This window comes from Oncorhynchus clarkii, chromosome 4 (genome assembly GCF_045791955.1).
Source record: "Oncorhynchus clarkii lewisi isolate Uvic-CL-2024 chromosome 4, UVic_Ocla_1.0, whole genome shotgun sequence".
Taxonomy (NCBI): domain Eukaryota; kingdom Metazoa; phylum Chordata; class Actinopteri; order Salmoniformes; family Salmonidae; genus Oncorhynchus; species Oncorhynchus clarkii.
The window spans coordinates 84,818,756-84,846,196 of NC_092150.1; the positions used below are offsets into that span (position 1 = coordinate 84,818,756).

General features: G+C 45.7%; 1 protein-coding gene across 2 annotated transcripts in view; it reads left to right on the forward strand.

Moving 5' to 3' along the window:
* Positions 1-27,441, forward strand: part of LOC139407386 (coiled-coil domain-containing protein 85C-A-like) — a 116,649-nt gene that overhangs the window by 86,261 nt on the left and 2,947 nt on the right. The window contains exons 2-4 of one of the 2 annotated variants that reach the window (XM_071151128.1): positions 84-166; positions 24,006-24,110; positions 27,342-27,437. In XM_071151128.1, the coding sequence (XP_071007229.1) occupies positions 84-166; positions 24,006-24,110; positions 27,342-27,437 (284 nt within the window). The remainder of the gene's footprint in view (positions 1-83; positions 167-24,005; positions 24,111-27,341; positions 27,438-27,441) is intronic. The other variant, XM_071151129.1, reaches the window with a different exon arrangement.

The window sequence follows — 27,441 nt, forward strand, 5'->3', positions numbered from 1 at the left end:
TCCCCTTTATTCTCATCCTCATCTCCCTCATCTTCATCATTTTCTCTCATCTTCCTCTTCCCTTTGCTTTCTCTCGTTTTTAGACTCCTCCTCCTCTAACTACATCAGACAGCTGGAGATCAAGATGAGGATATTGGAAGACGACAACAACAAGCTTTTAACTCAGGTGATGGTCACACACACACACACACACACACACACACACACACACACACACACACACACACACACACACACACACACACACACACACACACACACACACACACACACACACACACACAGTACGCCTTAGTGATTTAAAAGAGAGTTTTCTTTTCATTATTGAATTCATAAGCACCCACAAGGACAAAATTGTATTTTTGAGGTCTCTCCTCAACCCACCCTCTCACAACAACACGCTGAAGTCTCTCCTCAACCCACCCTCTCACCACAACACGCTGAAGTCTCTCCTCAACCCACCCTCTCACAACAAAACGCTGAAGTCTCTCCTCAACCCACCCTCTCACAACAACACACTGTAGTCTCTCCTCAACCCAACCTCTCACAACAACACACTGTAGTCTCTCCTCAACCCACCCTCTCACAACAACACGATGTAGTCTCTCCTCAACCCACCCTCTCACAACAACACACTGTAGTCTCTCCTCAACCCACCCTCTCACAACAACACACTGTAGTCTCTCCTCAACCCACCCTCTCACAACAACACGCTGAAGTCTCTCCTCAACCCACCCTCTCACAACAACACACTGTAGTCTCTCCTCAACCCACCCTCTCACAACAACACGCTGTAGTCTCTCCTCAACCTACCCTCTCACAACAACACGATGTAGTCTCTCCTCAACCCACCCTCTCACAACAACAATCTGTAGTCTCTCCTCAACCCACCCTTTCACCACAACACGCTGTAGTCTCTCCTCAACCCACCCTCTCACAACAACACGCTGTAGTCTCTCCTCAACCCACCCTCTCACCACAACACGCTGTAGTCTCTCCTCAACCCACCCTCTCACAACAACACACTGAAGTCTCTCCTCAACCCACCCTCTCACAACAACACGATGTAGTCTCTCCTCAACCCACCCTCTCACCACAACACGCTGTAGTCTCTCCTCAACCCACCCTCTCACAACAACACGCTGTAGTCTCTCCTCAAACCACCCTCTCACAACAACACACTGTAGTCTCTCCTCAACCCACCCTCTCACAACAACACGATGTAGTCTCTCCTCAACCCACCCTCTCACCACAACACACTGTAGTCTCTCCTCAACCCACCCTCTCACAACAAAACGCTGAAGTCTCTCCTCAACCCACCCTCTCACAACAACACACTGTAGTCTCTCCTCAACCCACCCTCTCACAACAACACGCTGTAGTCTCTCCTCAACCCACCCTCTCACCACAACACGCTGTAGTCTCTCCTCAACCCACCCTCTCACAACAACACACTGAAGTCTCTCCTCAACCCACCCTCTCACAACAACACGATGTAGTCTCTCCTCAACCCACCCTCTCACCACAACACGCTGTAGTCTCTCCTCAACCCACCCTCTCACAACAACACGCTGTAGTCTCTCCTCAACCCACCCTCTCACCACAACACGATGTAGTCTCTCCTCAACCCACCCTCTCACAACAACACACTGTAGTCTCTCCTCAACCCACCCTCTCACAACAACACGATGTAGTCTCTCCTCAACCCACCCTCTCACCACAACACACTGTAGTCTCTCCTCAACCCACCCTCTCACAACAACACGATGTAGTCTCTCCTCAATTCACCCTCTCACCACAACACGCTGTAGTCTCTCCTCAACCCACCCTCTCACAACAACACGCTGAAGTCTCTCCTCAACCCACCCTCTCACAACAACACGCTGAAGTCTCTCCTCAACCCACCCTCTCACAACAACACGCTGAAGTCTCTCCTCAACCCACCCTCTCACAACAACACGCTGTAGTCTCTCCTCAACCCACCCTCTCACAACAACACGCTGAAGTCTCTCCTCAACCCACCCTCTCACAACAACACGCTGTAGTCTCTCCTCAACCCACCCTCTCACAACAACACGCTGAAGTCTCTCCTCAACCCACCCTCTCACAACAACACACTGTAGTCTCTCCTCAACCCACCCTCTCACAACAACACGATGTAGTCTCTCCTCAACCCACCCTCTCACAACAACACGATGTAGTCTCTCCTCAACCCACCCTCTCACAACAACACTCTGAAGTCTTTCCCACTCACAATGCACTGAGCCGTACGTCTGAACTGAAGGGTGGAGAATGTGTTTATCCATGTTTAATTCATGCCGGAGCTGTAAGACAGCCAGCCACAGAACAGAGCCATGATGTGATGTCGCCCCCAAGGCTTAGAACAGAGATGAGATGGAGAGGAGTTCTGCGACAGAGTGACAGCATCCCAAATGGCACCCTGTGTAGTGCACTACTTTGGGCCAGGACTCATAGGGAATAGGGAGCCATTTGAGAAGCAGACAGTGACAGCGTCCCAAATGGCACCCTGTGTAGTGCACTACTTTGGGCCAGGACTCATAGGGAATAGGGAGCCATTTGAGAAGCAGACAGTGACAGCGTCCCAAATGGCACCCTGTGTAGTGCACTACTTTGGGCCAGGACTCACAGGGAATAGGGGGCCATTTGAGAAGCAGACAGTGACAGCGTTGCCGTCTTCTCTCTGCGTGACCTTCCTATGACATGGAATTTGTCAGGAGGGTAAATGGGGAGATGGAGGCTCTTCCAGTTCACCAGGAGTTCACCTGTTACCTTTCAGGTTTTGGGAGAGGGGAAGAAAGGCTCTATAGGGAGAGGGGAGAAAGGCTCTATAGGGAGAGGGGAAGAAAGGATCTATAGGGAGAGGGGAAGAACGGCTTTATAGGGAGAGGGGAAGAAAGGATCTATAGGGAGAGGGGAAGAAAGGCTCTATAGGGAGAGGGGAAGAAAGGCTCTATAGGGAGAGGGGAAGAAAGGCTCTATAGGGAGAGGGGAAGAAAGGATCTATAGGGAGAGGGGAAGAAAGGCTCTATAGGGAGAGGGGAAGAACGGCTCTATAGGGAGAGGGGAAGAAAGGATCTATAGGGAGAGGGGAAGAAAGGCTCTATAGGGAGAGGGGAAGAACGGCTCTATAGGGAGAGGGGAAGAAAGGATCTATAGGGAGAGGGGAAGAAAGGCTCTATAGGGAGAGGGGAAGAACGGCTCTATAGGGAGAGGGGAAGAAAGGATCTATAGGGAGAGGGGAAGAAAGGCTCTATAGGGAGAGGGGAAGAACGGCTCTATAGGGAGAGGGGAAGAAAGGATCTATAGGGAGAGGGGAAGAAAGGCTCTATAGGGAGAGGGGAAGAACGGCTCTATAGGGAGAGGGGAAGAAAGGATCTATAGGGAGAGGGGAAGAAAGGCTCTATAGGGAGAGGGGAAGAACGGCTCTATAGGGAGAGGGGAAGAAAGGATCTATAGGGAGAGGGGAAGAAAGGCTCTATAGGGAGAGGGGAAGAACGGCTCTATAGGGAGAGGGGAAGAAAGGCTCTATAGGGAGAGGGGAAGAAAGGCTCTATAGGGAGAGGGGAAGAACGGCTCTATAGGGAGAGGGGAAGAAAGGCTCTATAGGGAGAGGGGAAGAAAGGCTCTATAGGGAGAGGGGAAGAAAGGCTCTATAGGGAGAGGGGAAGAACGGCTCTATAGGGAGAGGGGAAGAAAGGCTCTATAGGGAGAGGGGAAGAAAGGCTCTATAGGGAGAGGGGAAGAAAGGCTCTATAGGGAGAGGGGAAGAAAGGATCTATAGGGAGAGGGGAAGAACGGCTCTATAGGGAGAGGGGAAGAAAGGATCTATAGGGAGAGTGGAAGAAAGGCTCTATAGGGAGAGGGGAAGAAAGGATCTATAGGGAGAGGGGAAGAAAGGCTCTATAGGGAGAGGGGAAGAATGGCTCTATAGGGAGAGGGGAAGAAAGGCTCTATATTGAGAGGGGAAGAAAGGATCTATAGGGAGAGGGGAAGAAAGGCTCTATAGGGAGAGGGGAAGAAAGGATCTATAGGGAGAGGGGAAGAAAGCCTCTATAGAGAGAGGGGAAGAAAGGCTCTATAGGGAGAGGGGAAGAAAGACTCTATAGGGAGAGGGGAAAAAAGTCTCTATAGGGAGAGGGGAAGAAAGGATCTATAGGGAGAGGGGAAGAAAGGATCTATAGGGAGAGGGGAAAAAAGTCTCTATAGGGAGAGGGGAAGAAAGACTCTATAGGGAGAGGGGAAAAAAGTCTCTATAGGGAGAGGGGAGGGACCTGTCGAAATGTCGGCTAAAAGGGCATTCGGAAAGTATTCAGACCGCATGACTTTTTCCACATTTTGTTACGGTACTGCCTTATTCTAAACTGGATTAAATAAAATAAAATCCTCATTAATGAGCGGCAGGTAGTCTAGTGGTTAGAGCATTGTGCCAGTAACTGAAAGGTTGCTGGATCGAGTCCTCGAGCTGACATGGTAGAAATCTGTCGTTTTGCCCCTAAACAAGGCAGTTAACCCACTGTTCCCCGGTAGGCCGTCATGACAGCCCCTTGCCGTTTGCCAATTGTGACATAAAGACTCTCAGACCAAGAGAAACAAGATTCTCTGGTCTGATGAAACCAAGATTGAACTCTTTGGCCTGAATGCCAAGCGTCACGTCTGGAGGAAACCTGCCACCATTCCTACGGTGAAGCACGGTGGTGGCAGCATCATGCTGTGGGGGTGTTTTTCAGCGGCAGGGACTCGGAGAATAGTCTGGATCGAGGGAAAGATGAACAGAGCAAAGTACAGAGAGATCCTTGATGAAAACCTGCTCCAGACCTCAGACTGGGGGCGAAGGTTCACCTTCCAGCAGGACAACGACCATAAGCACACAGCCAAAACAATGCAGGAGTGGCTTCGGGACAAGCCTATGAATGTCCTTACGTGGCCCAGCCAGAGCCAGAACCCAATCTAACATCTCTGCAGAGACCTGAAAATAGCTGTGCAGCGATTCTCCCCATCCAACCTGACAGAGCTTGAGAGGATCTACAGAGAAGAATGGGAGAAACTCCCCAAATACAGGTGTGCCAAGCTTGCTGCATCATACCCAAGAAGACTTGAGGATGTAATTTCTGTCAAGGTGCTTCAACAAAGTACTGAGTAAAGGGGTCTGAATACTTATGTAAATCTGATATTATAATTTTTTTAATTTTGTAATGTGCAACAACAACAAAAAGTTGTTTCTTTGTCATTGTAGGGTATTGTGTGTAGATTGATGAGGGAAAAAAACTATTTCATCCATTTTAGAATAAGGATGTAATGTAACAAAATGTGGAAAAAGTGAAGGTGTCTGAATACTTTCTGAATGCACTGTATACAGTATGTCAGCTATATCAAGACGAGAGACACACACAAGGCTAGTGAACAAGACAAAGGTGCAATATGCAGAAATCGCTCTGCCATTTCCTGATCACAAAAATTTGAATTGTTTGACTTCGCCTAATTTCTAAACCGCTGTGAAATATATTTTCAATAACGAAAAATATTGTATTTTCAGCTGTTCAAAGCTGGTGTACGAAACCGAAAATGGAAACGATGCAAAAAACGAAACTTAAGAACGGGAAGCATAGAAATGTGCGTGTATAGAACACAGCTTCTTGGACTTGAGATCTTAACTCACAGTTTTATGTGAATTTGGTCGGGTCGCCTTAAAAGTAACATATTGCAGCTTTATGTGTTGTCTTGTCGTACGTACTGTAAGCCGAGGTCTAAAAACCTTTTGAACCAATAGGTAATCGATCCTAAAACCTTTTGAACCAATAGGTAATCGATCCTAAAACCTTTTGAACCAATAGGTAATCGATCCTAAAAACCTGTTGAACCAATAGGTAATCGATCCTAAAACCTGTTGAACCAATAGGTAATCGATCCTAAAAAAACCTGTTGAACCAATAGGTAATCGATCCTAAAACCTGTTGAACCAATAGGTAATCGATCCTAAAAACCTGTTGAACCAATAGGTAATCGATCCTAAAACCTGTTGAACCAATAGGTAATCGATCCTAAAACCTGTTGAACCAATAGGTAATCGATCCTAAAACCTGTTGAACCAATAGGTAATCGATCCTAAAACCTTTTGAACCAATAGGTAATCGATCCTAAAACCTTTTGAACCAATAGGTAATCGATCCTAAAACCTTTTGAACCAATAGGTAATCAATCCTAAAAGCTGTTGAACCAATAGGTAATCGATCCTAAAACCTGTTGAAGCAATAGGTAATCGATCCTAAAACCTTTTGAACCAATAGGTAATCGATCCTAAAACATTTTGAACCAATAGGTAATCGATCCTAAAACCTTTTGAACCAATAGGTAATCGATCCTAAAACCTTTTGAACCAATAGGTAATCGATCCTAAAACCTTTTGAACCAATAGGTAACCGATCCTAAAAACCTGTTGAACCAATAGGTAATCGATCCTAAAACCTTTTGAACCAATAGGTAATCGATCCTAAAACCTTTTGAACCAATAGGTAACCGATCCTAAAAACCTGTTGAACCAATAGGTAATCGATCCTAAAACCTTTTGAACCAATAGGTAATCAATCCTAAAACCTTTTGAACCAATAGGTAATCGATCCTAAAACCTGTTGAACCAATAGGTAATCGATCTTAAAACCTGTTGAACCAATAGGTAATCGATCCTAAAACCTTTTGAACCAATAGGTAATCGATCCTAAAACCTGTTGAACCAATAGGTAATCGATCCTAAAACCTTTTGAACCAATAGGTAATCGATCCTAAAACCTTTTGAACCAATAGGTAATCGATCCTAAAACCTGTTGAACCAATAGGTAATCGATCCTAAAACCTGTTGAACCAATAGGTAATCGATCCTAAAACCTTTTGAACCAATAGGTAATCGATCCTAAAACCTGTTGAACCAATAGGTAATCGATCCTAAAACCTTTTGAACCAATAAGTAATCGATCCTAAAACCTTTTGAACCAATAGGTAATCGATCCTAAAACCTGTTGAACCAATAGGTAATCGATCCTAAAACCTTTTGAACCAATAGGTAATCGATCCTAAAACCTTTTGAACCAATAGGTAATCGATCCTAAAACCTTTTGAACCAATAGGTAATCGATCATAAAACCTTTTAAACCAATAGGTAATCGATCCTAAAACCTTTTGAACCAATAGGTAATCAATCCTAAAACCTGTTGCACCAATAGGTAATCGATCATAAAACCTTTTGAACCAATAGGTAATCGATCCTAAAACCTTTTGAACCAATAGGTAATCGATCCTAAAAACCTTTTGAACCAATAGGTAATCGATCCTAAAACCTTTTGAACCAATAGGTAATCGATCCTAAAACCTTTTGAACCAATAGGTAATCAATCCTAAAACCTGTTGAACCAATAGGTAATCGATCCTAAAAACCTTTTGAACCAATAGGTAATCGATCCTAAAACCTGTTGAACCAATAGGTAATCGATCCTAAAAACCTTTTGAACCAATAGGTAATCGATCCTAAAACCTGTTGAACCAATAGGTAATCGATCCTAAAACCTGTTGAACCAATAGGTAATCGATCCTAAAACCTTTTGAACCAATAGGTAATCGATCCTAAAACCTGTTGAACCAATAGGTAATCGATCCTAAAACCTTTTGAACCAATAGGTAATCGATCCTAAAACCTTTTGAACCAATAGGTAATCAATCCTAAAACCTGTTGAACCAATAGGTAATCGATCCTAAAACCTTCCTCAGCCATATAAACATGAAATATTTTCACTTTGTTTTCTCATTTTTTCCCCCCTTTAAAATCAGGTTTCCCCAACAGGTGGCCCCAACGTGATTTTATTTGGCCCCAAGTTTTCTGAGCAAAAAATAAGGATGTATATTTTTTATTATTATTGTACCACCAGGATATCAGCTCCAAGGGATTTTAATTTTGGAAATTTGTTCCAAAGTATTCCCACACATATTAGAGAATCTATATGATCGTATACAAATGTAAGATTTGAAACTGTTTTAATCAAATATCTGTTTAGGCTTCAGTCTGCAAATGATTTGTCATTATGTTTCCGACCCCCTGACCATCCTCTGAAGAACAAATCATCCTGCGGCTGAATCTAGTTGGATGATCTCTGCTTTAAATTGTATGGCTCGATACACTGAAGCACAGTATGCTATTTATTCTATTACGTGAGGCTCAGTTCACGCCAGTGCAAAAGCACCGTAGCGATAAACCAACTCAAGCATCGTCTTTGAAGACATAAAAGCGATTTAAATATACATTTAATTGGGATCTATTTATTTTTAGCACTTATTTTCCCAGTGATCTTCCTTCAGATTATTATGTTGGCAAAGTGTGTGGGCTGGAACCACTGACACAATACTTCGAGTCAATTAATAAGTAGGTGCTAAAGATTGTCCTCCATGACCTTTTCCATAAGGACACCTGATATTAACTTTCCTTTAGAGACGTTTTGGTAAGATAATGTATATCTCTGCTTTGTGATCATCACAGTTACTATCCTCCTACATAGCCAGACATAGTGTTGCCATCTGTTATGTGTTTACTTTGCTTTACAATGACCTATGACCTCGATGTCACACAAAACAACCGGTCAGCCGTCCTCTCACATTCAGGCCTGTAGCAGATATAGTTTCTCACAGAAACAGAGAAACAAGGTAACTCTCTCACTCCAACTCTACGCTGCTATTCTTTTCTCTGGTGATGGGCCTTTCACACCTGTCAGCTTACACGTTGGCGTCATGTTCAGCCAAATCACTATCAAGACGCTATAGCATGCAGCTCTGTTGGTGTGTGGTACGTATTGTATTGAGGCCTGGGAGGTGAGTGATATGCTACAGTGTGTTGTATTGAGGCCTGGGAGGTGAGTGATATGCTACAGTGTGTTGTATTGAGGCCTGGGAGGTGAGTGATATGCTACAGTGTATTGTATTGAGGCCTGGGAGGTGAGTGATATGCTACAGTGTGTTGTATTGAGGCCTGGGAGGTGAGTGATATGCTACAGTGTGTTGTGAAGTATAAACAGCACAGCAGATTGCTTGTCCCAGGCTGTAGGACCGTCTGGTGGCTGAATGAGGGCGACACAGCGAACTCAGGTAGAGAACCAGACATCATTAATGCATGACTGACAACTGGTGTATGTAAGCAAGAAAATGAACACGTTCTGAATGTTTTATGAACGTCCTGTTGTTGATCTGTTGTTGTTGATGTTGTTTATGTGTTGTTGTTGATTTTGTTGATCTGTTGTTAATCTGATGATATTGAGGAATTTTAGCTTTCTATATCGAACTTGGTGAAATGTGAGATCTCGAGATGGAGAAAGGAACTGACGCATATCTGCTGAAAATTGTGAAACAGACACAAATTACTTATTTGAAATTCGCGACTGGCACACTTTTCTGTGAGTATTACACAATTTCCACCACAACGCATTTCATGTGCATTACATTTCCCATTTGTTGTGGTTAATGTTAGCTAGCTAGCTAGGTGGTTCATGTTAGCTAGCTAGCTAGGTGGTTCATGTTAGCTAGCTAGCTAGGTGGTTCATGTTAGCTAGCTAGCTAGGTGGTTCATGTTAGCTAGCTAGCTAGATGGTTCATGTTAGCTAGCTAGCTAGGTGGTTCATGTTAGCTAGCTAGCTAGCTAGGTGGCTAACGTTAGCTAGGATAGGCGTTAAGGTTAGGGGTTAAGGTTAGGTTACATGCTAGCTTAGTTGTCCCGTGTGGCTCAGTTGGTAGAGCATGGCACTTGCAATGCCAGGGTTGTGGTTTGAATTTCCATGGGGGACCAGTGCAAACAAACATTAAAATGTATGCACTCACTTCTGTAAGTTCCTCTGGAGAAGAGCATCTGCTAAATGAGTAAAAAAAAAAAAAAATTGTTAAAAAGGTACACGATGCAGAAATCGTTCCACCATTACATGTTTGCTAAAATTCTAATAAACTAAAAGTAACGTACCTTTTTCAGGACCCTGTCTTTCAAAGATAATTCGTAAAAATCAAAATAACTTCACAGATATTAATTGTAAACACAGTTTGCCATGCTTCAATGAACCATAAACAATTAATGGACATGCACCTGTGAAACGGTTGTTAAGACACTAACAGCTTACAGACGGTAGGTAGGCAATTAAGATCACAGTTATGAAAACTTAGGACACTAAAGAGGCCTTTCTACTGACTCTGAAAAACACCAAAAGAACGATTCCCAGGGTCCCTGATCATCTGCGTAAACATGCCTTAGGCATGCTGCAAGGAGGCATGAGGACTGCAGATGTGGCCAGGGCAATAAATTGCAATGTCCGTACTGTGATACACCTAAGACAGAGCTACAGAGAGACAGGATGGACAGCTGATCATCCTCGCCGTGGAAGAACACGTGTAACAACACCTGCACAGGATCAGTACATCTGAACATCACACCTGCGGGACAGGTACAGGATGGCAACAACAACTGCCTGAGTTACACTAGGAATGCACAATCCCTCCATCAGTGCTCAGACTGTCTGCAATAGGCTGAGAGAGGCTGGACTGATGGCTTGTAGGCCTCGTTGTAAGGCAGGTCCACACCAGATATCACCTGCAACAATGTCGCCTATGGGCACAAACCCACTGTCGCTGGACCAGACAGGACTGGCAAAAACTGCTCTTCACTAACGAGTCGCGGTTTTGTCTCACCAGGGGTGATGGTCGGATTTTCGTTTATCATCGAAGGAATGAGCGTTACAACGAGACCTGTACTCTGCAGCGGGATCGATTTGGAGGTGGAGGGTCCATCATGGTCTGGGGCGGTGTGTCACAGCATCATCGGACTGAGCTTGTTGTCATTGCAGGCAATCTCAACGCTGTGCGTTACAGGGAAGACATCCTCCTCCCTCATGTGGTATCCTTCCTGCAGGCTCATCCTGACATGACGCTCCAGCATGACAATGCCACCAGCCATACTGCTCGTTCTGTGCCTGATTTCCTGCAAGACAGGAATGTCAGTGTTCTACCATGGCCAAGCGAAGAGCCCTGATCTCTATCCCATTGAGCACGGCTGGGACCTGTTGAATCGGAGGGTGAGGGCTAGGGCCACTCCTCCCAGGAATGTCCGGGAACTTGCAGGTGCCTTGGTGAAAGAGTGGGGAAACGTCTCACAGCAAGAACGGGCAAATCTGGTGCAGTCCATGAGGAGGTGATACACTGCAGTACTTAATGCACCAGATATTGACTGTTACCTTTGATTTTGACCCCCCCCCCCCTTTGTTCAGGGACACATTATTCCATTTCTGTTAGTCACGTGTCTGTGGAACTTGTTCAGTTTGTCTCAGTTGTTGAATCTTGTTGTGTTCATACAAATATTTACACATGTTAAGTTTGCTGAAAATAAACGCAGTTGACAGTGAGATGACGTTTCTTTTTTTGCTGAGTTTAGTTCGCCTAATTTCAGTTTATGTGACAAAACAAGCAGTCATTGTGTAGAGAATCATAGTGTCATCTAAACCGCTGTGAAATATCTTCTCCATAAACAATATTGTAGTTTCATCTGTTTGAAGCTATTATACAGAACCAAAAGTAAAAGACACAAAAACTAAACTTAAGAACAGGAAGCATAGAAATAGTACACATAAAACAGAGCTATCCCTTCGTAGACTTGCTTTCAATGAGAAATAAGGGTCTATCAGGTCGCCCAAAAAGTTACATATTGTAGCTTTATAGGGTTAAGGTTTGGGTTAGGACTTAGGTTAAAGGTTTAAGGTGAGGGTTAGGGGAAGGGTTAGCTAACATGCTAAGTAGTTGCAAAGTAGCTAATTAGATAAAATGCTAAAGTTGTCTCCTATCGTTTATCTTAATAACCTACTGACTTTCTGTGATTTGAAATTCACTATATACAAAATTGTGTAGTGCAAAAAAGTGACTTTTTTGTGTGCCTGTCATTAATTTCAAATAAGTAATTTGTGTCTATTTCACAATCATCTGTGATATTTGGATATTTGGTTGGTTCTTGTTGAGATATTTCTTCCTTCCCTGTTCTGTGGAGATATTTCTTCCTTCCCTGTTCTGTGGAGATATTTCTTCCTTCTCTGTTCTGTGGAGATATTTCTTCCATCCCTGTTCTGTGGAGATATTTATTCCATCCCTGTTCTGTGAAGATATTTCTTCCATCCCTGTTCTGTGGAGATATTTCCTCCTTCCCTGTTCTGTGGAGATATTTCTTCCTTCCCTGTTCTGTGGAGATATTTCCTAACGTCTCAGTTTTGTGAAGGTGAAGCAGTGAAACGTAGTTGATTGTGAAGGAAACAATAAGAGCATTAGAATGGAATGTTGACCCTCCAAACTGGCTGGATTTACACTTTAAACTTTGTAAAGAAGGATTATGCTGTGGGCTAGACACAACAGTGGAAAGACTTAGACACAACAGTGGAAAGACTTAGACACAACAGTGGAAAGACTTAGACACAACAGTGGAAAGACCGAGACACAACAGTGGAAAGACCGAGACACAACAGTGGAAAGACTTAGACACAACAGTGGGAAGACTTAGACACAACAGTGGAAAGACTTAGACACAACAGTGGAAAGACCTAGACACAACAGTGGAAAGACCGAGACACAACAGTGGAAAGACCTAGACACAACAGTGGAAAGACCTAGACACAACAGTGGAAAGACCGAGACACAACAGTGGAAAGACCTAGACACAACAGTGGAAAGACTTAGACACAACAGTGGAAAGACCGAGACACAACAGTGGAAAGACTTAGACACAACAGTGGAAAGACCTAGACACAACAGTGGAAAGACTTAGACACAACAGTGGAAAGACTTAGACACAACAGTGGAAAGACCGAGACACAACAGTGGGAAGACCTAGACACAACAGTGGAAAGACCTAGACACAACAGTGGAAAGACCGAGACACAACAGTGGAAAGACTTAGACACAACAGTGGGAAGACTTAGACACAACAGTGGAAAGACTTAGACACAACAGTGGAAAGACCTAGACACAACAGTGGAAAGACCGAGACACAACAGTGGAAAGACCTAGACACAACAGTGGAAAGACCTAGACACAACAGTGGAAAGACCGAGACACAACAGTGGAAAGACCTAGACACAACAGTGGAAAGACTTAGACACAACAGTGGAAAGACCGAGACACAACAGTGGAAAGACTTAGACACAACAGTGGAAAGACCTAGACACAACAGTGGAAAGACTTAGACACAACAGTGGAAAGACCGAGACACAACAGTGGAAAGACTTAGACACAACAGTGGAAAGACCGAGACACAACAGTGGAAAGACTTAGACACAACAGTGGAAAGACCTAGACACAACAGTGGAAAGACTTAGACGCAACAGTGGAAAGACCTAGACACAACAGTGGAAAGACTTAGACACAACAGTGGAAAGACCTAGACACAACAGTGGAAAGACCTAGACACAACAGTGGAAAGACTTAGACACAACAGTGGGAAGACCTAGACACAACAGTGGAAAGACCTAGACACAACAGTGGAAAGACTTAGACACAACAGTGGGAAGACCTAGACACAACAGTGGAAAGACCTAGACACAACAGTGGAAAGACTTAGACACAACAGTGGAAAGACCGAGACACAACAGTGGAAAGACCTAGACACAACAGTGGAAAGACTTAGACACAACAGTGGAAAGACCTAGACACAACAGTGGAAAGACTTAGACACAACAGTGGAAAGACCGAGACACAACAGTGGAAAGACCTAGACACAACAGTGGAAAGACCTAGACACAACAGTGGAAAGACCTAGACACAACAGTGGAAAGACCTAGACACAACAGTGGAAAGACCTAGACACAACAGTGGAAAGACTTAGACACAACAGTGGAAAGACTTAGACACAACAGTGGAAAGACTTAGACACAACAGTGGAAAGACCGAGACACAACAGTGGAAAGACCTAGACACAACAGTGGAAAGACTTAGACACAACAGTGGAAAGACCTAGACACAACAGTGGGAAGACCTAGACACAACAGTGGAAAGACCTAGACACAACAGTGGAAAGACTTAGACACAACAGTGGAAAGACCGAGACACAACAGTGGAAAGACCGAGACACAACAGTGGAAAGACTTAGACACAACAGTGGAAAGACACAACAGTGGAGACACAACAGTGGAAAGACCTAGACACAACAGTGGAAAGACTTAGACACAACAGTGGAAAGACCTAGACACAACAGTGGGAAGACCTAGACACAACAGTGGGAAGACCTAGACACAACAGTGGAAAGACTTAGACTCAACAGTGGAAAGACTTAGACACAACAGTGGAAAGACCTAGACACAACAGTGGAAAGACCTAGACACAACAGTGGAAAGACCTAGACACAACAGTGGAAAGACCTAGACACAACAGTGGAAAGACCTAGACACAACAGTGGAAAGACCTAGACACAACAGTGGAAAGACTTAGACACAACAGTGGAAAGACCTAGACACAACAGTGGAAAGACCGAGACACAACAGTGGAAAGACTTAGACACAACAGTGGGAAGACTTAGACACAACAGTGGAAAGACTTAGACACAACAGTGGAAAGACCTAGACACAACAGTGGAAAGACCGAGACACAACAGTGGAAAGACCTAGACACAACAGTGGAAAGACCGAGACACAACAGTGGAAAGACCTAGACACAACAGTGGAAAGACCTAGACACAACAGTGGAAAGACTTAGACACAACAGTGGAAAGACCGTGGAGACACAACAGTGGAAAGACTTAGACACAACAGTGGAAAGACCTAGACACAACAGTGGAAAGACTTAGACACAACAGTGGAAAGACTTAGACACAACAGTGGAAAGACCGAGACACAACAGTGGGAAGACCTAGACACAACAGTGGAAAGACTTAGACACAACAGTGGAAAGACCTAGACACAACAGTGGAAAGACTTAGACACAACAGTGGAAAGACCTAGACACAACAGTGGAAAGACTTAGACACAACAGTGGAAAGACCTAGACACAACAGTGGAAAGACCTAGACACAACAGTGGAAAGACCTAGACACAACAGTGGAAAGACTTAGACACAACAGTGGAAAGACCTAGACACAACAGTGGAAAGACCTAGACACAACAGTGGAAAGACCTAGACACAACAGTGGAAAGACTTAGACACAACAGTGGAAAGACCTAGACACAACAGTGGAAAGACCTAGACACAACAGTGGAAAGACCTAGACACAACAGTGGAAAGACCTAGACACAACAGTGGAAAGACTTAGACACAACAGTGGAAAGACCTAGACACAACAGTGGAAAGACCTAGACACAACAGTGGAAAGACTTAGACACAACAGTGGAAAGACCGAGACACAACAGTGGAAAGACCTAGACACAACAGTGGAAAGACTTAGACACAACAGTGGAAAGACCGAGAAAGACACAACAGTGGAAAGACCTAGACACAACAGTGGAAAGACCTAGACACAACAGTGGAAAGACCTAGACACAACAGTGGAAAGACTTAGACACAACAGTGGAAAGACTTAGACACAACAGTGGAAAGACCTAGACACAACAGTGGAAAGACCTAGACACAACAGTGGAAAGACCTAGACACAACAGTGGAAAGACCTAGACACAACAGTGGAAAGACCTAGACACAACAGTGGAAAGACCTAGACACAACAGTGGAAAGACCTAGACACAACAGTGGAAAGACTTAGACACAACAGTGGAAAGACCGAGACACAACAGTGGAAAGACCGAGACACAACAGTGGAAACTTAGACACAACAGTGGAAAGACCGAGACACAACAGTGGAAAGACCGAGACACAACAGTGGAAAGACCTAGACACAACAGTGGAAAGACCTAGACACAACAGTGGAAAGACCTAGACACAACAGTGGAAAGACCTAGACACAACAGTGGAAAGACACACAACAGTGGAAAGACCTGGAAAGACAGACACAACAGTGGAAAGACTTAGACACAACAGTGGAAAGACCGAGACACAACAGTGGAAAGACCGAGACACAACAGTGGAAAGACTTAGACACAACAGTGGAAAGACCTAGACACAACAGTGGAAAGACCTAGACACAACAGTGGAAAGACCACAACAGTGGAAAGACAGACACAACAGTGGAAAGACCACAACAGTGGAAAGACACAACAGTGGAAAGACCTAGACACAACAGTGGAAAGACCTAGACACAACAGTGGAAAGACACAACAGTGGAAAGACTTGGAAAGACACAACAGTGGAAAGACCTAGACACAACAGTGGAAAGACCACAACAGTGGAAAGACACAACAGTGGAAAGACCTAGACACAACAGTGGAAAGACCTAGACACAACAGTGGAAAGACCTAGACACAACAGTGGAAAGACCTAGACACAACAGTGGAAAGACTTAGACACAACAGTGGAAAGACCGAGACACAACAGTGGAAAGACCGAGACACAACAGTGGAAAGACTTAGACACAACAGTGGAAAGACCGAGACACAACAGTGGAAAGACCGAGACACAACAGTGGAAAGACCTAGACACAACAGTGGAAAGACCTAGACACAACAGTGGGAAGACCTAGACACAACAGTGGAAAGACCTAGACACAACAGTGGAAAGACTTAGACACAACAGTGGAAAGACCGAGACACAACAGTGGAAAGACCGAGACACAACAGTGGAAAGACTTAGACACAACAGTGGAAAGACCGAGACACAACAGTGGAAAGACCGAGACACAACAGTGGAAAGACCTAGACACAACAGTGGAAAGACCTAGACACAACAGTGGAAAGACCTAGACACAACAGTGGAAAGACTTAGACACAACAGTGGAAAGACTTAGACACAACAGTGGAAAGACACAACAGTGGAAAGACTTAGACACAACAGTGGAAAGACCTAGACACAACAGTGGAAAGACACAACAGTGGAAAGACCGAGACAACAACAGTGGAAAGACCTAGACACAACAGTGGAAAGACACACACAGTGGAAAGACCTAGACACAACAGTGGAAAGACTTAGACACAACAGTGGAAAGACACAACAGTGGAAAGACCTAGACACAACAGTGGAAAGACCTAGACACAACAGTGGAAAGACTTAGACACAACAGTGGAAAGACCTAGACACAACAGTGGAAAGACCTAGACACAACAGTGGAAAGACCGAGACACAACAGTGGAAAGACCGAGACACAACAGTGGAAAGACCGAGACACAACAGTGGACCGAGACACAACAGTGGAAAGACCTAGACACAACAGTGGAAGACTTAGACACAACAGTGGAAAGACCTAGACACAACAGTGGAAAGACCTAGACACAACAGTGGAAAGACCTAGACACAACAGTGGAAAGACCTAGACACAACAGTGGAAAGACCTAGACACAACAGTGGAAAGACCTAGACACAACAGTGGAAAGACCTAGACACAACAGTGGAAAGACTTAGACACAACAGTGGAAAGACTTAGACACAACAGTGGAAAGACCTAGACACAACAGTGGAAAGACCTAGACACAACAGTGGAAAGACCTAGACACAACAGTGGAAAGACCTAGACACAACAGTGGGAAGACCTAGACACAACAGTGGAAAGACCTAGACACAACAGTGGAAAGACTTAGACACAACAGTGGAAAGACCGAGACACAACAGTGGAAAGACCGAGACACAACAGTGGAAAGACTTAGACACAACAGTGGAAAGACCGAGACACAACAGTGGAAAGACCGAGACACAACAGTGGAAAGACCTAGAGACAACAGTGGAAAGACCTAGACACAACAGTGGAAAGACCTAGACACAACAGTGGAAAGACTTAGACACAACAGTGGAAAGACTTAGACACAACAGTGGAAAGACACAACAGTGGAAAGACTTAGACACAACAGTGGAAAGACCTAGACACAACAGTGGAAAGACACAACAGTGGAAAGACCGAGACACAACAGTGGAAAGACCTAGACACAACAGTGGAAAGACACAACAGTGGAAAGACCTAGACACAACAGTGGAAAGACTTAGACACAACAGTGGAAAGACACAACAGTGGAAAGACCTAGACACAACAGTGGAAAGACCTAGACACAACAGTGGAAAGACTTAGACACAACAGTGGAAAGACCTAGACACAACAGTGGAAAGACCTAGACACAACAGTGGAAAGACCGAGACACAACAGTGGAAAGACCGAGACACAACAGTGGAAAGACCGAGACACAACAGTGGAAAGACTTAGACACAACAGTGGAAAGACCTAGACACAACAGTGGAAAGACCTAGACACAACAGTGGAAAGACCTAGACACAACAGTGGAAAGACCTAGACACAACAGTGGAAAGACCTAGACACAACAGTGGAAAGACCTAGACACAACAGTGGAAAGACCTAGACACAACAGTGGAAAGACTTAGACACAACAGTGGAAAGACTTAGACACAACAGTGGAAAGACCTAGACACAACAGTGGAAAGACCTAGACACAACAGTGGAAAGACCTAGACACAACAGTGGAAAGACCTAGACACAACAGTGGGAAGACCTAGACACAACAGTGGAAAGACCTAGACACAACAGTGGAAAGACACAACAGTGGAAAGACTTAGACACAACAGTGGAAAGACCGAGACACAACAGTGGAAAGACCGAGACACAACAGTGGAAACTTAGACACAACAGTGGAAAGACCGAGACACAACAGTGGAAAGACCGAGACACAACAGTGGAAAGACCTAGACACAACAGTGGAAAGACCTAGACACAACAGTGGAAAGACCTAGACACAACAGTGGAAAGACTTAGACACAACAGTGGAAAGACTTAGACACAACAGTGGAAAGACACAACAGTGGAAAGACTTAGACACAACAGTGGAAAGACCTAGACACAACAGTGGAAAGACACAACAGTGGAAAGACCGAGACACAACAGTGGAAAGACCTAGACACAACAGTGGAAAGACACAACAGTGGAAAGACCTAGACACAACAGTGGAAAGACTTAGACACAACAGTGGAAAGACACAACAGTGGAAAGACCTAGACACAACAGTGGAAAGACCTAGACACAACAGTGGAAAGACTTAGACACAACAGTGGAAAGACCTAGACACAACAGTGGAAAGACCTAGACACAACAGTGGAAAGACCGAGACACAACAGTGGAAAGACCGAGACACAACAGTGGAAAGACCGAGACACAACAGTGGAAAGACTTAGACACAACAGTGGAAAGACCTAGACACAACAGTGGAAAGACCTAGACACAACAGTGGAAAGACCTAGACACAACAGTGGAAAGACCTAGACACAACAGTGGAAAGACCTAGACACAACAGTGGAAAGACCTAGACACAACAGTGGAAAGACCTAGACACAACAGTGGAAAGACCGAGACACAACAGTGGAAAGACCTAGACACAACAGTGGAAAGACCGAGACACAATAGTGGAAAGACCGAGACACAACAGTGGAAAGACCTAGACACAACAGTGGAAAGACCGAGACACAACAGTGGAAAGACCTAGACACAGCAGTGGAAAGACCTAGACACAACAGTGGAAAGACCTAGACACAACAGTGGAAAGACCTAGACACAACAGTGGAAAGACCTAGACACAACAGTGGAAAGACCGAGACACAACAGTGGAAAGACCTAGACACAACAGTGCAAAGACCGAGACACAACAGTGGAAAGACCGAGACACAAAAGTGGAAAGACCTAGACACAACAGTGGAAAGACCTAGACACAACAGTGGAAAGACCGAGACACAACAGTGGAAAGACCTAGACACAATAGAAAGAAGTCTACATACCCCTTATTTAACATATACAAAAACACTGGCCTGAAAACTACTTCAAAAGTACTTAAATCATTTTTGAAGTGACTTCTGTCTACTTGAGTATTGAAGTGTGTTTATTATAACAGTCCCCTTGTTCACTGTCCTTCTGCACATGGTCCACTTTAGACAGACCTGTGTAGTGTTACTCGGGCTGAGTCGGCCTGAGTAGTTCAACAGTCTTTACACAGACCGGTGTAGTGTTATTCTGGCTGAGTCGGTCTGAGTAGTTCAACAGTCTTTACACCGACCTGTGTAGTGTTACTCTGGCTGAGTCGGTCTGAGTAGTTCAACAGTCTTTAGACAGACCGGTGTAGTGTTACTCTGGCTGAGTCGGTCTGAGTAGTTCAACAGTCTTTACACAGACCTGTGTAGTGTTACTCTGGCTGAGTCGGCCTGAGTAGTTCAGCAGTCTTTAGACAGACCTGTGTAGTGTTGCTCTGGCTGAGTCGGTCTGAGTAGTTCAACAGTCTTTACACAGACCGGTGTAGTGTTACTCTGGCTGAGTCGGCCTGAGTAGTTCAACAGTCTTTAGACAGACCTGTGTAGTGTTACTCTGGCTGAGTCGGCCTGAGTAGTTCAACAGTCTTTACACAGACCGGTGTAGTGTTACTCTGACTGAGTCGGCCTGAGTAGTTCAACAGTCTTTACACAGACCTGTGTAGTGTTACTCTGGCTGAGTCGGCCTGAGTAGTTCAACAATCTGGTAAGAGTGAACAGGAGAAGAGGAGAGGACTGTCCTAGTGTGTCATGGTCACCTGTTCCACGTCGCCCCCTCATTATCAAAACTCAGACAGGATAACTCCCGGTCTTCCAGTCACCTCTCAGGACATTGTGATGGATGGGCAACAGGGCTGTTGCCATGAGGAGATGCCAGTCTGTCTTACAGACCAATGGTGTATAGTTCTGTTTGTCTCTATCAGCAGCATAAGATTCAGAAGTGGAAGTTGGGAAGTTTGTTTTATTATCTAAAGCATAATACCAATGTGTTTAAGCCGAGAAAAGACGTGGGATTCCTGGGAGCCAAGGGAGAGATAAAGAAATGAGGCGGAGGGGTGTGATGTAATGTTAAAATGTGAGAGGAGCTAAGAGGAATGGTTAAAGACTGATGGGGTAATACTGGAGGAGTAAATGGTAGGATGGAAGAAGAGCAAGGAGGAATGGTTAAAGACTGATGGGGGAATGTTATAGGAGTGATGGGGGAATGTTATAGGAGTGATGGGGGAATGCTGGAGGAGTGATGTGATGGGAAATGCTAGAGGAGTGATGGATGGGGAATGCTAGAGGAGTGATGGGGAATACTAGAGGAGTGATGGGGAATACTAGAGGAGTGATGGGGAATGCTAGAGGAGGGATGGGGAATGCTAGAGGAGGGATGGGGAATGCTAGAGGAGGGATGGGGAATGCTAAAGGAGGGATGGGGAATGCTAGAGGAGGGATGGGGAATGCTAGAGGAGGGATGGGGAATGATAGAGGAGTGATGGGGAATACTAGAGGAGTGATGGGGAATACTAGAGGAGTGATGGGGAATGCTAGAGGAGGGATGGGGAATGCTAGAGGAGGGATGGGGAATGCTAGAGGAGGGATGGGGAATGCTAGAGGAGGGATGGGGAATGCTAGAGGAGGGATGGGGAATGCTAGAGGAGGGATGGGGAATGCTAGAGGAGTGATGGGGAATGCTAGAGGAGGGATGGGGAATGCTAGAGGAGTGATGGATGGGGAATGCTAGAGGAGTGATGGATGGGGAATGCTAGAGGAGTGATGGATGGGGAATGCTAGAGGAGTGATGGATGGGGAATGCTAGAGGAGTGATGGATGGGGAATGCTAGAGGAGTGATGGATGGGGAATGCTAGAGGAGTGATGGATGGGGAATGCTAGAGGAGTGATGGATGGGGAATGCTAGAGGAGTGATGGATGGGGAATGCTAGAGGAGTGATGGATGGGGAATGCTAGAGGAGTGATGGATGGGGAATGTGAAGCAGCATGAGCCAGCGGTGCAGTGATGGAGTGCTAATTGTCTCTCTGGAGTGCGTGTCGTTGTGTTCTGCACCAGATGCGACACATACACAAACACACAAACCGCTCACTGTGATATTTATAGCTAGGTTTACAAGGTTCTTCCAGCCATCACGTGACCACACACACAACGTGCTGGACGTGCGTGACTCTGGAAATGTCATAAGAAACATTGGCGATTCTCCCTACAGACAGACAGATGGGTGGATGGCTAGTTAGAACGCCCAGGGACCTGTGATCTTTATGAATATGAGAGAACACGTAGAGGACTCTTCATAGAGGACAGCATTTCAGAATATTTCCATATGAGACATTTTTGGCCTCCTATCCCTGTGCACAACAGTGTGTTGGTAGGTTCTGGGGGATGTGATGTGGGTATTGAACAGTGTGTTGGTAGGTTCTGGGGGATGTGATGTGGGTATTGAACAGTGTGTTGATAGGGTATGGGGGCTGTGATGTGATGTGGGTATTGAACAGTGTGTTGGTAGGTTCTGGGGGCTGTGATGTGGATATTGAACAGTGTGTTGGTAGGTTCTGAGGGCTGTGATGTGGGTATTGAACAGTGTGTTGGTAGGTTCTGGGGGATGTGATGTGGGTATTGAACAGTGTGTTGGTAGGTTCTGGGGGCTGTGATGTGGGTATTGAACAGTGTGTTGGTAGGTTCTGGGGGCTGTGATGTGGATATTGAACAGTGTGTTGATAGGTTCTGGGGGCTGTGATGTGATGTGGGTATTGAACAGTGTGTTGGTAGGTTCTGGGGGCTGTGATGTGGGTATTGAACAGTGTGTTGGTAGGGTCTGGGGGCTGTGATGTGGATATTGAACAGTGTGTTGGTAGGTTCTGGGGGCTGTGATGTGGATATTGAACAGTGTGTTGGTAGGTTCTGGGGGCTGTGATGTGGATATTGAACAGTGTGTTGGTAGGTTCTGTGGGTTGTGATGTGGATATTGAACAGTGTGTTGGTAGGTTCTGGGGGCTGTGATGTGGGTATTGAACAGTCTGTTGGTAGGGTATGGGGGCTGTGATGTGGATATTGAACAGTCTGTTGGTAGGTTCTGGGGGCTGTGATGTGGGTATTGACAGTGTGTTGGTAGGGTATCGGGGCTGTGATGTGGATATTGAACAGTCTGTTGGTAGGTTCTGAGGGCTGTGATGTGGATATTAAACAGTGTGTTGGTAGGTTCTGAGGGCGGTGATGAGGGTATTGAACAGTGTGTTGATAGGTTCTGGGGGATGTGATGTGGGTATTGAACAGTGTGTTGGTAGGTTCTGGGGGCTGTGATGTGGGTATTGAACAGTGTGTTGGTAGGGGCTGTGATGTGGATATTGAACAGTGTGTTGGTAGGTTCTGAGGACTGTGATGTGGGTATTGAACAGTGTGTTGGTAGGTTCTGGGGGCTGTGATGTGGGTATTGAACAGTGTGTTGGTAGGTTCTGGGGGCTGTGATGAGGGTATTGAACAGTCTGTTGGTAGGGTATGGGGGCTGTGATGTGGATATTGAACAGTCTGTTGGTAGGTTCTGGGGGCTGTGATGTGGGTATTGACAGTGTGTTGGTAGGTTCTGAGGGCTGTGATGTGGGTATTGAACAGTGTGTTGGTAGGTTCTGGGGGCTGTGATGAGGGTATTGAACAGTGTGTTGGTAGGTTCTGGGGGCTGTGATGTGGATATTGAACAGTGTGTTGGTAGGTTCTGAGGGCTGTGATGTGGGTATTGAACAGTGTGTTGGTAGGTTCTGGGGGCTGTGATGAGGGTATTGAACAGTGTGTTGGTAGGTTCTGGGGGCTGTGATGTGGGTATTGAACAGTGTGTTGGTAGGTTCTGAGGGCTGTGATGAGGGTATTGAACAGTGTGTTGATAGGTTCTGGGGGATGTGATGTGGGTATTGAACAGTGTGTTGGTAGGTTCTGGGGGCTGTGATGTGGGTATTGAACAGTGTGTTGGTAGGGTCTGGGGGCTGTGATGTGGATATTGAACAGTCTGTTGGTAGGTTCTGGGGGCTGTGATGTGGGTATTGACAGTGTGTTGGTAGGGTATCGGGGCTGTGATGTGGATATTGAACAGTGTGTGATAATCTCTCTCTGTCTCCCCAACAGCAGTGTAACCCAGGGGACCTGCGTGTCCTGAGGAAGGGGATGACCCTGTACCACTCTGAGTCTCAGCTGTCATCCCTGCCACGACGCCAAGATGCACTGCACAACGTGAGAACACACACACAGACACACACACACACACACACATACACACCTCTTTACTAACTATAAACAGACATCTACCCACTGCTGTTCTTACAGCTATCCTCTTGCATGTCTTTCTCCCACTCTCTCTCTAACATCACAACCACCCAGTTTAAACCACGGGCTCTCCAGGCCTTTAGGCTTCTGTCTCCCCAGAGCCTGTTTCAACTGAATCATGTACTATGAAATGAATTAGACACAGTCCCAAGGCCCTACATACAGCTAGACCTAAGACGCAGTCCAAAGGCCCTACATACAGAACTATATGTTCTATTATAAACTGTGTGGTTCGAGCCCTGAATGCTGATTGGCTGAAATCCGTAGTATATCTTATTATGTTCATAACTAGTTTATAATAGCAATAAGTTACCTCCGGGGTTTGTGGAATAAGGTACCACGGGGGTTTGTGGAATAAGGCACCTCGGGGGTTTGTGGAATAAGGCCCCTCAGGGGTTTGTGGAATAAGGCACCTAAGGGGTTTGTGGAATAAGGCACCTCAGGGGTTTGTGGAATAAGGCACCTCGGGGGTTTGTGGAATAAGGCACCTCAGGGGTTTGTGGAATAAGGCACCTCAGGCTTTGTGGAATAAGGCACCTCAGGGGTTTGTGGAATAAGGCACCTCAGGGGTTTGTGGAATAAGGCACCTCAGGGGTTTGTGGAATAAGGCACCTCAGGGGTTTGTGGAATAAGGCACCTCAGGGGTTTGTGGAATAAGGCACCTCAGGGGTTTGTGGAATAAGGCACCTCGGGGGTTTGTGGAATAAGGCACCTCGGGCTTTGTGGAATAAGGCACCTCAGGCTTTGTGGAATAAGGTACCACGGGGGTTTGTGGAATAAGGCACCTCAGGGGTTTGTGGAATAAGGCACCTCGGGGGTTTGTGGAATAGGGCACCTCGGGGGTTTGTGGAATAAGGCACCTCTGGGGTTTGTGGAATAAGGCACCTCATGGGTTTGTGGAATAAGCACCTCTGGGGTTTGTGGAATTGGGCAATTGGGGGGTTTGTGGAATAGGGCACATCTGGGGTTTGTGGAATAGGGCACCTCGGGGGTTTGTGGAATAGGGCACCTGGGGGGTTTGTGGAATAGGGCACCTCAGGGGGTTTGTGGAATAGGGCACCTCGGGGGTTTGTGGAATAGGGCACCTCGGGGGTTTGTGGAATAGGGCACCTCAGGGGTTTGTGGAATAGGGCACCTCGGGGGGTTGTGGAATAGGGCACCTCGGGGGTTTGTGGAATAGGGCACCTCGGGGGTTTGTGGAATAGGGCACCTCGGGGGTTTGTGGAATAGGGCACCTCGGGGGTTTGTGGAATAGGGACCTCGGGGGTTTGTGGAATAGGGCACCTCGGGGGTTTGTGGAATAGTGCACCTCGGGGGTTTGTGGAATAGGGCACCTGGGGGGTTGTGGAATAGGTCACCTCGGGGGGTTGTGGAATAGGGCACCTCGGGGGTTTGTGGTATAAGGCCAATATACCACGGCTAAGGGCTGTATCGTGCCTAAGGCCAGCCCTTAACCGTGCATCTTGTTTTGGTCCAGTTGTCATGACTTCTCCGCGTCTCCATCTCATTATGGTCTGTACTGTGATTGATTGGCTGGCTTCTGATGTGTTCATCCAAGCGTAAGAGATGGCCTTAGTGGAACACACGCACAGAGACACAGAGACAGAGCGAGAGAGAGATGATTCTGAACTTCCTGTTCTCTCTTAGTTAATAGTTAGTTATTAGGATGGCTTCTTCTCCCATCAGCATCATCATGGTTTTATATTTAGTTGGCCCTCTGCTCTCTCTTTGTTCTGCCCCACTTCCACTTTCAGGTCAGGTTGTGTGTGAGTGTGCATGCATCGTGCAAGCGTGTGTGTTTTAGTGAGACAACACTGCCTTCATTTCATTCACGCCGACACTAGATAGTCCGCTCCTATTCCTCGTTTTAACACTGTATCCCATAGTTTCTGACAGTGTGTTAACCTACGGACCATAGTTTCTGACAGTGTGTTATCCTACGGACCATAGTTTCTGACAGTATGTTAACCTACGGACCATAGTTTCTGACAGTGTGTTAACCTACGGACCATAGTTTCTGACAGTGTGTTAACCTACGGACCATAGTTTCTGACAGTGTGTTAACCTACGGACCATAGTTTCTGACAGTGTGTTATCCTATGGACCATAGTTTCTGACAGTGTGTTAACCTACGGACCATAGTTTCTGACAGTGTGTTAACCTACGGACCATAGTTTCTGACAGTGTGTTAACCTACGGACCATAGTTTCTGACAGTGTGTTATCCTACGGACCATAGTTTCTGACAGTGTGTTAACCTACGGACCATAGTTTCTGACAGTGTGTTAACCTACGGACCATAGTTTCTGACAGTGTGTTATCCTACGGACCATAGTTTCTGACAGTGTGTTATCCGACGGACCATAGTTTCTGACAGTATGTTATCCTACGGACCATAGTTTCTGACAGTGTGTTATCCTACGGACCATAGTTTCTGACAGTATGTTATCCTACGGACCATAGTTTCTGACAGTGTGTTATCCTACGGACCATAGTTTCTGACAGTGTGTTATCCTACGGACCATAGTTTCTGACAGTGTGTTATCCTACGGACCATAGTTTCTGACAGTGTGTTATCCTACGGACCATAGTTTCTGACAGTATGTTAACCTACGGACCATAGTTTCTGACAGTATGTTATCCTACGGACCATAGTTTCTGACAGTGTGTTATCCTACGGACCATAGTTTCTGACAGTGTGTTATCCTACAGACCATAGTTTCTGACAGTGTGTTATCCTACAGGCCATGGTTTCTGACAGTATTTCTCTCTCCCTGTACTGGAAGACCTAAAACAGGCTGATTATGCAGGGAACTGAGCCAGGTCTCAACAATCATATGAATAGTAAACACCACCTGGAGCTGTGTGTTTCTCTGCACTGTCCAAAACCTTTACTTATACAAAAGCCTTACCCAGCAAGGAATAGAACCCATACCTGGCCCAGCACAGCAGTTCTGCTAACACATCTCACACGGTGGGTTTCACCTACAAAATAAGGGAAGGAACAAAATGAATTTTACTTTTGTGGTTAGGCCTTACCTATACAGTAAGTAACTTCAAGCAATTACAAATAGTTTGGAATAGCAGACACGAATGGTCACCTCCCCACCAGACTAACTCGGTCTTTCTCCTCTCTCAGGGCACGGTTGGTCGCCTCCCCACCAGTGAGTCAACCCCGGTAACAGGCTACCTGCCCTGTGTTCAGAAACCAGAGGCTGTGGTCCACGCTATGAAGGTAT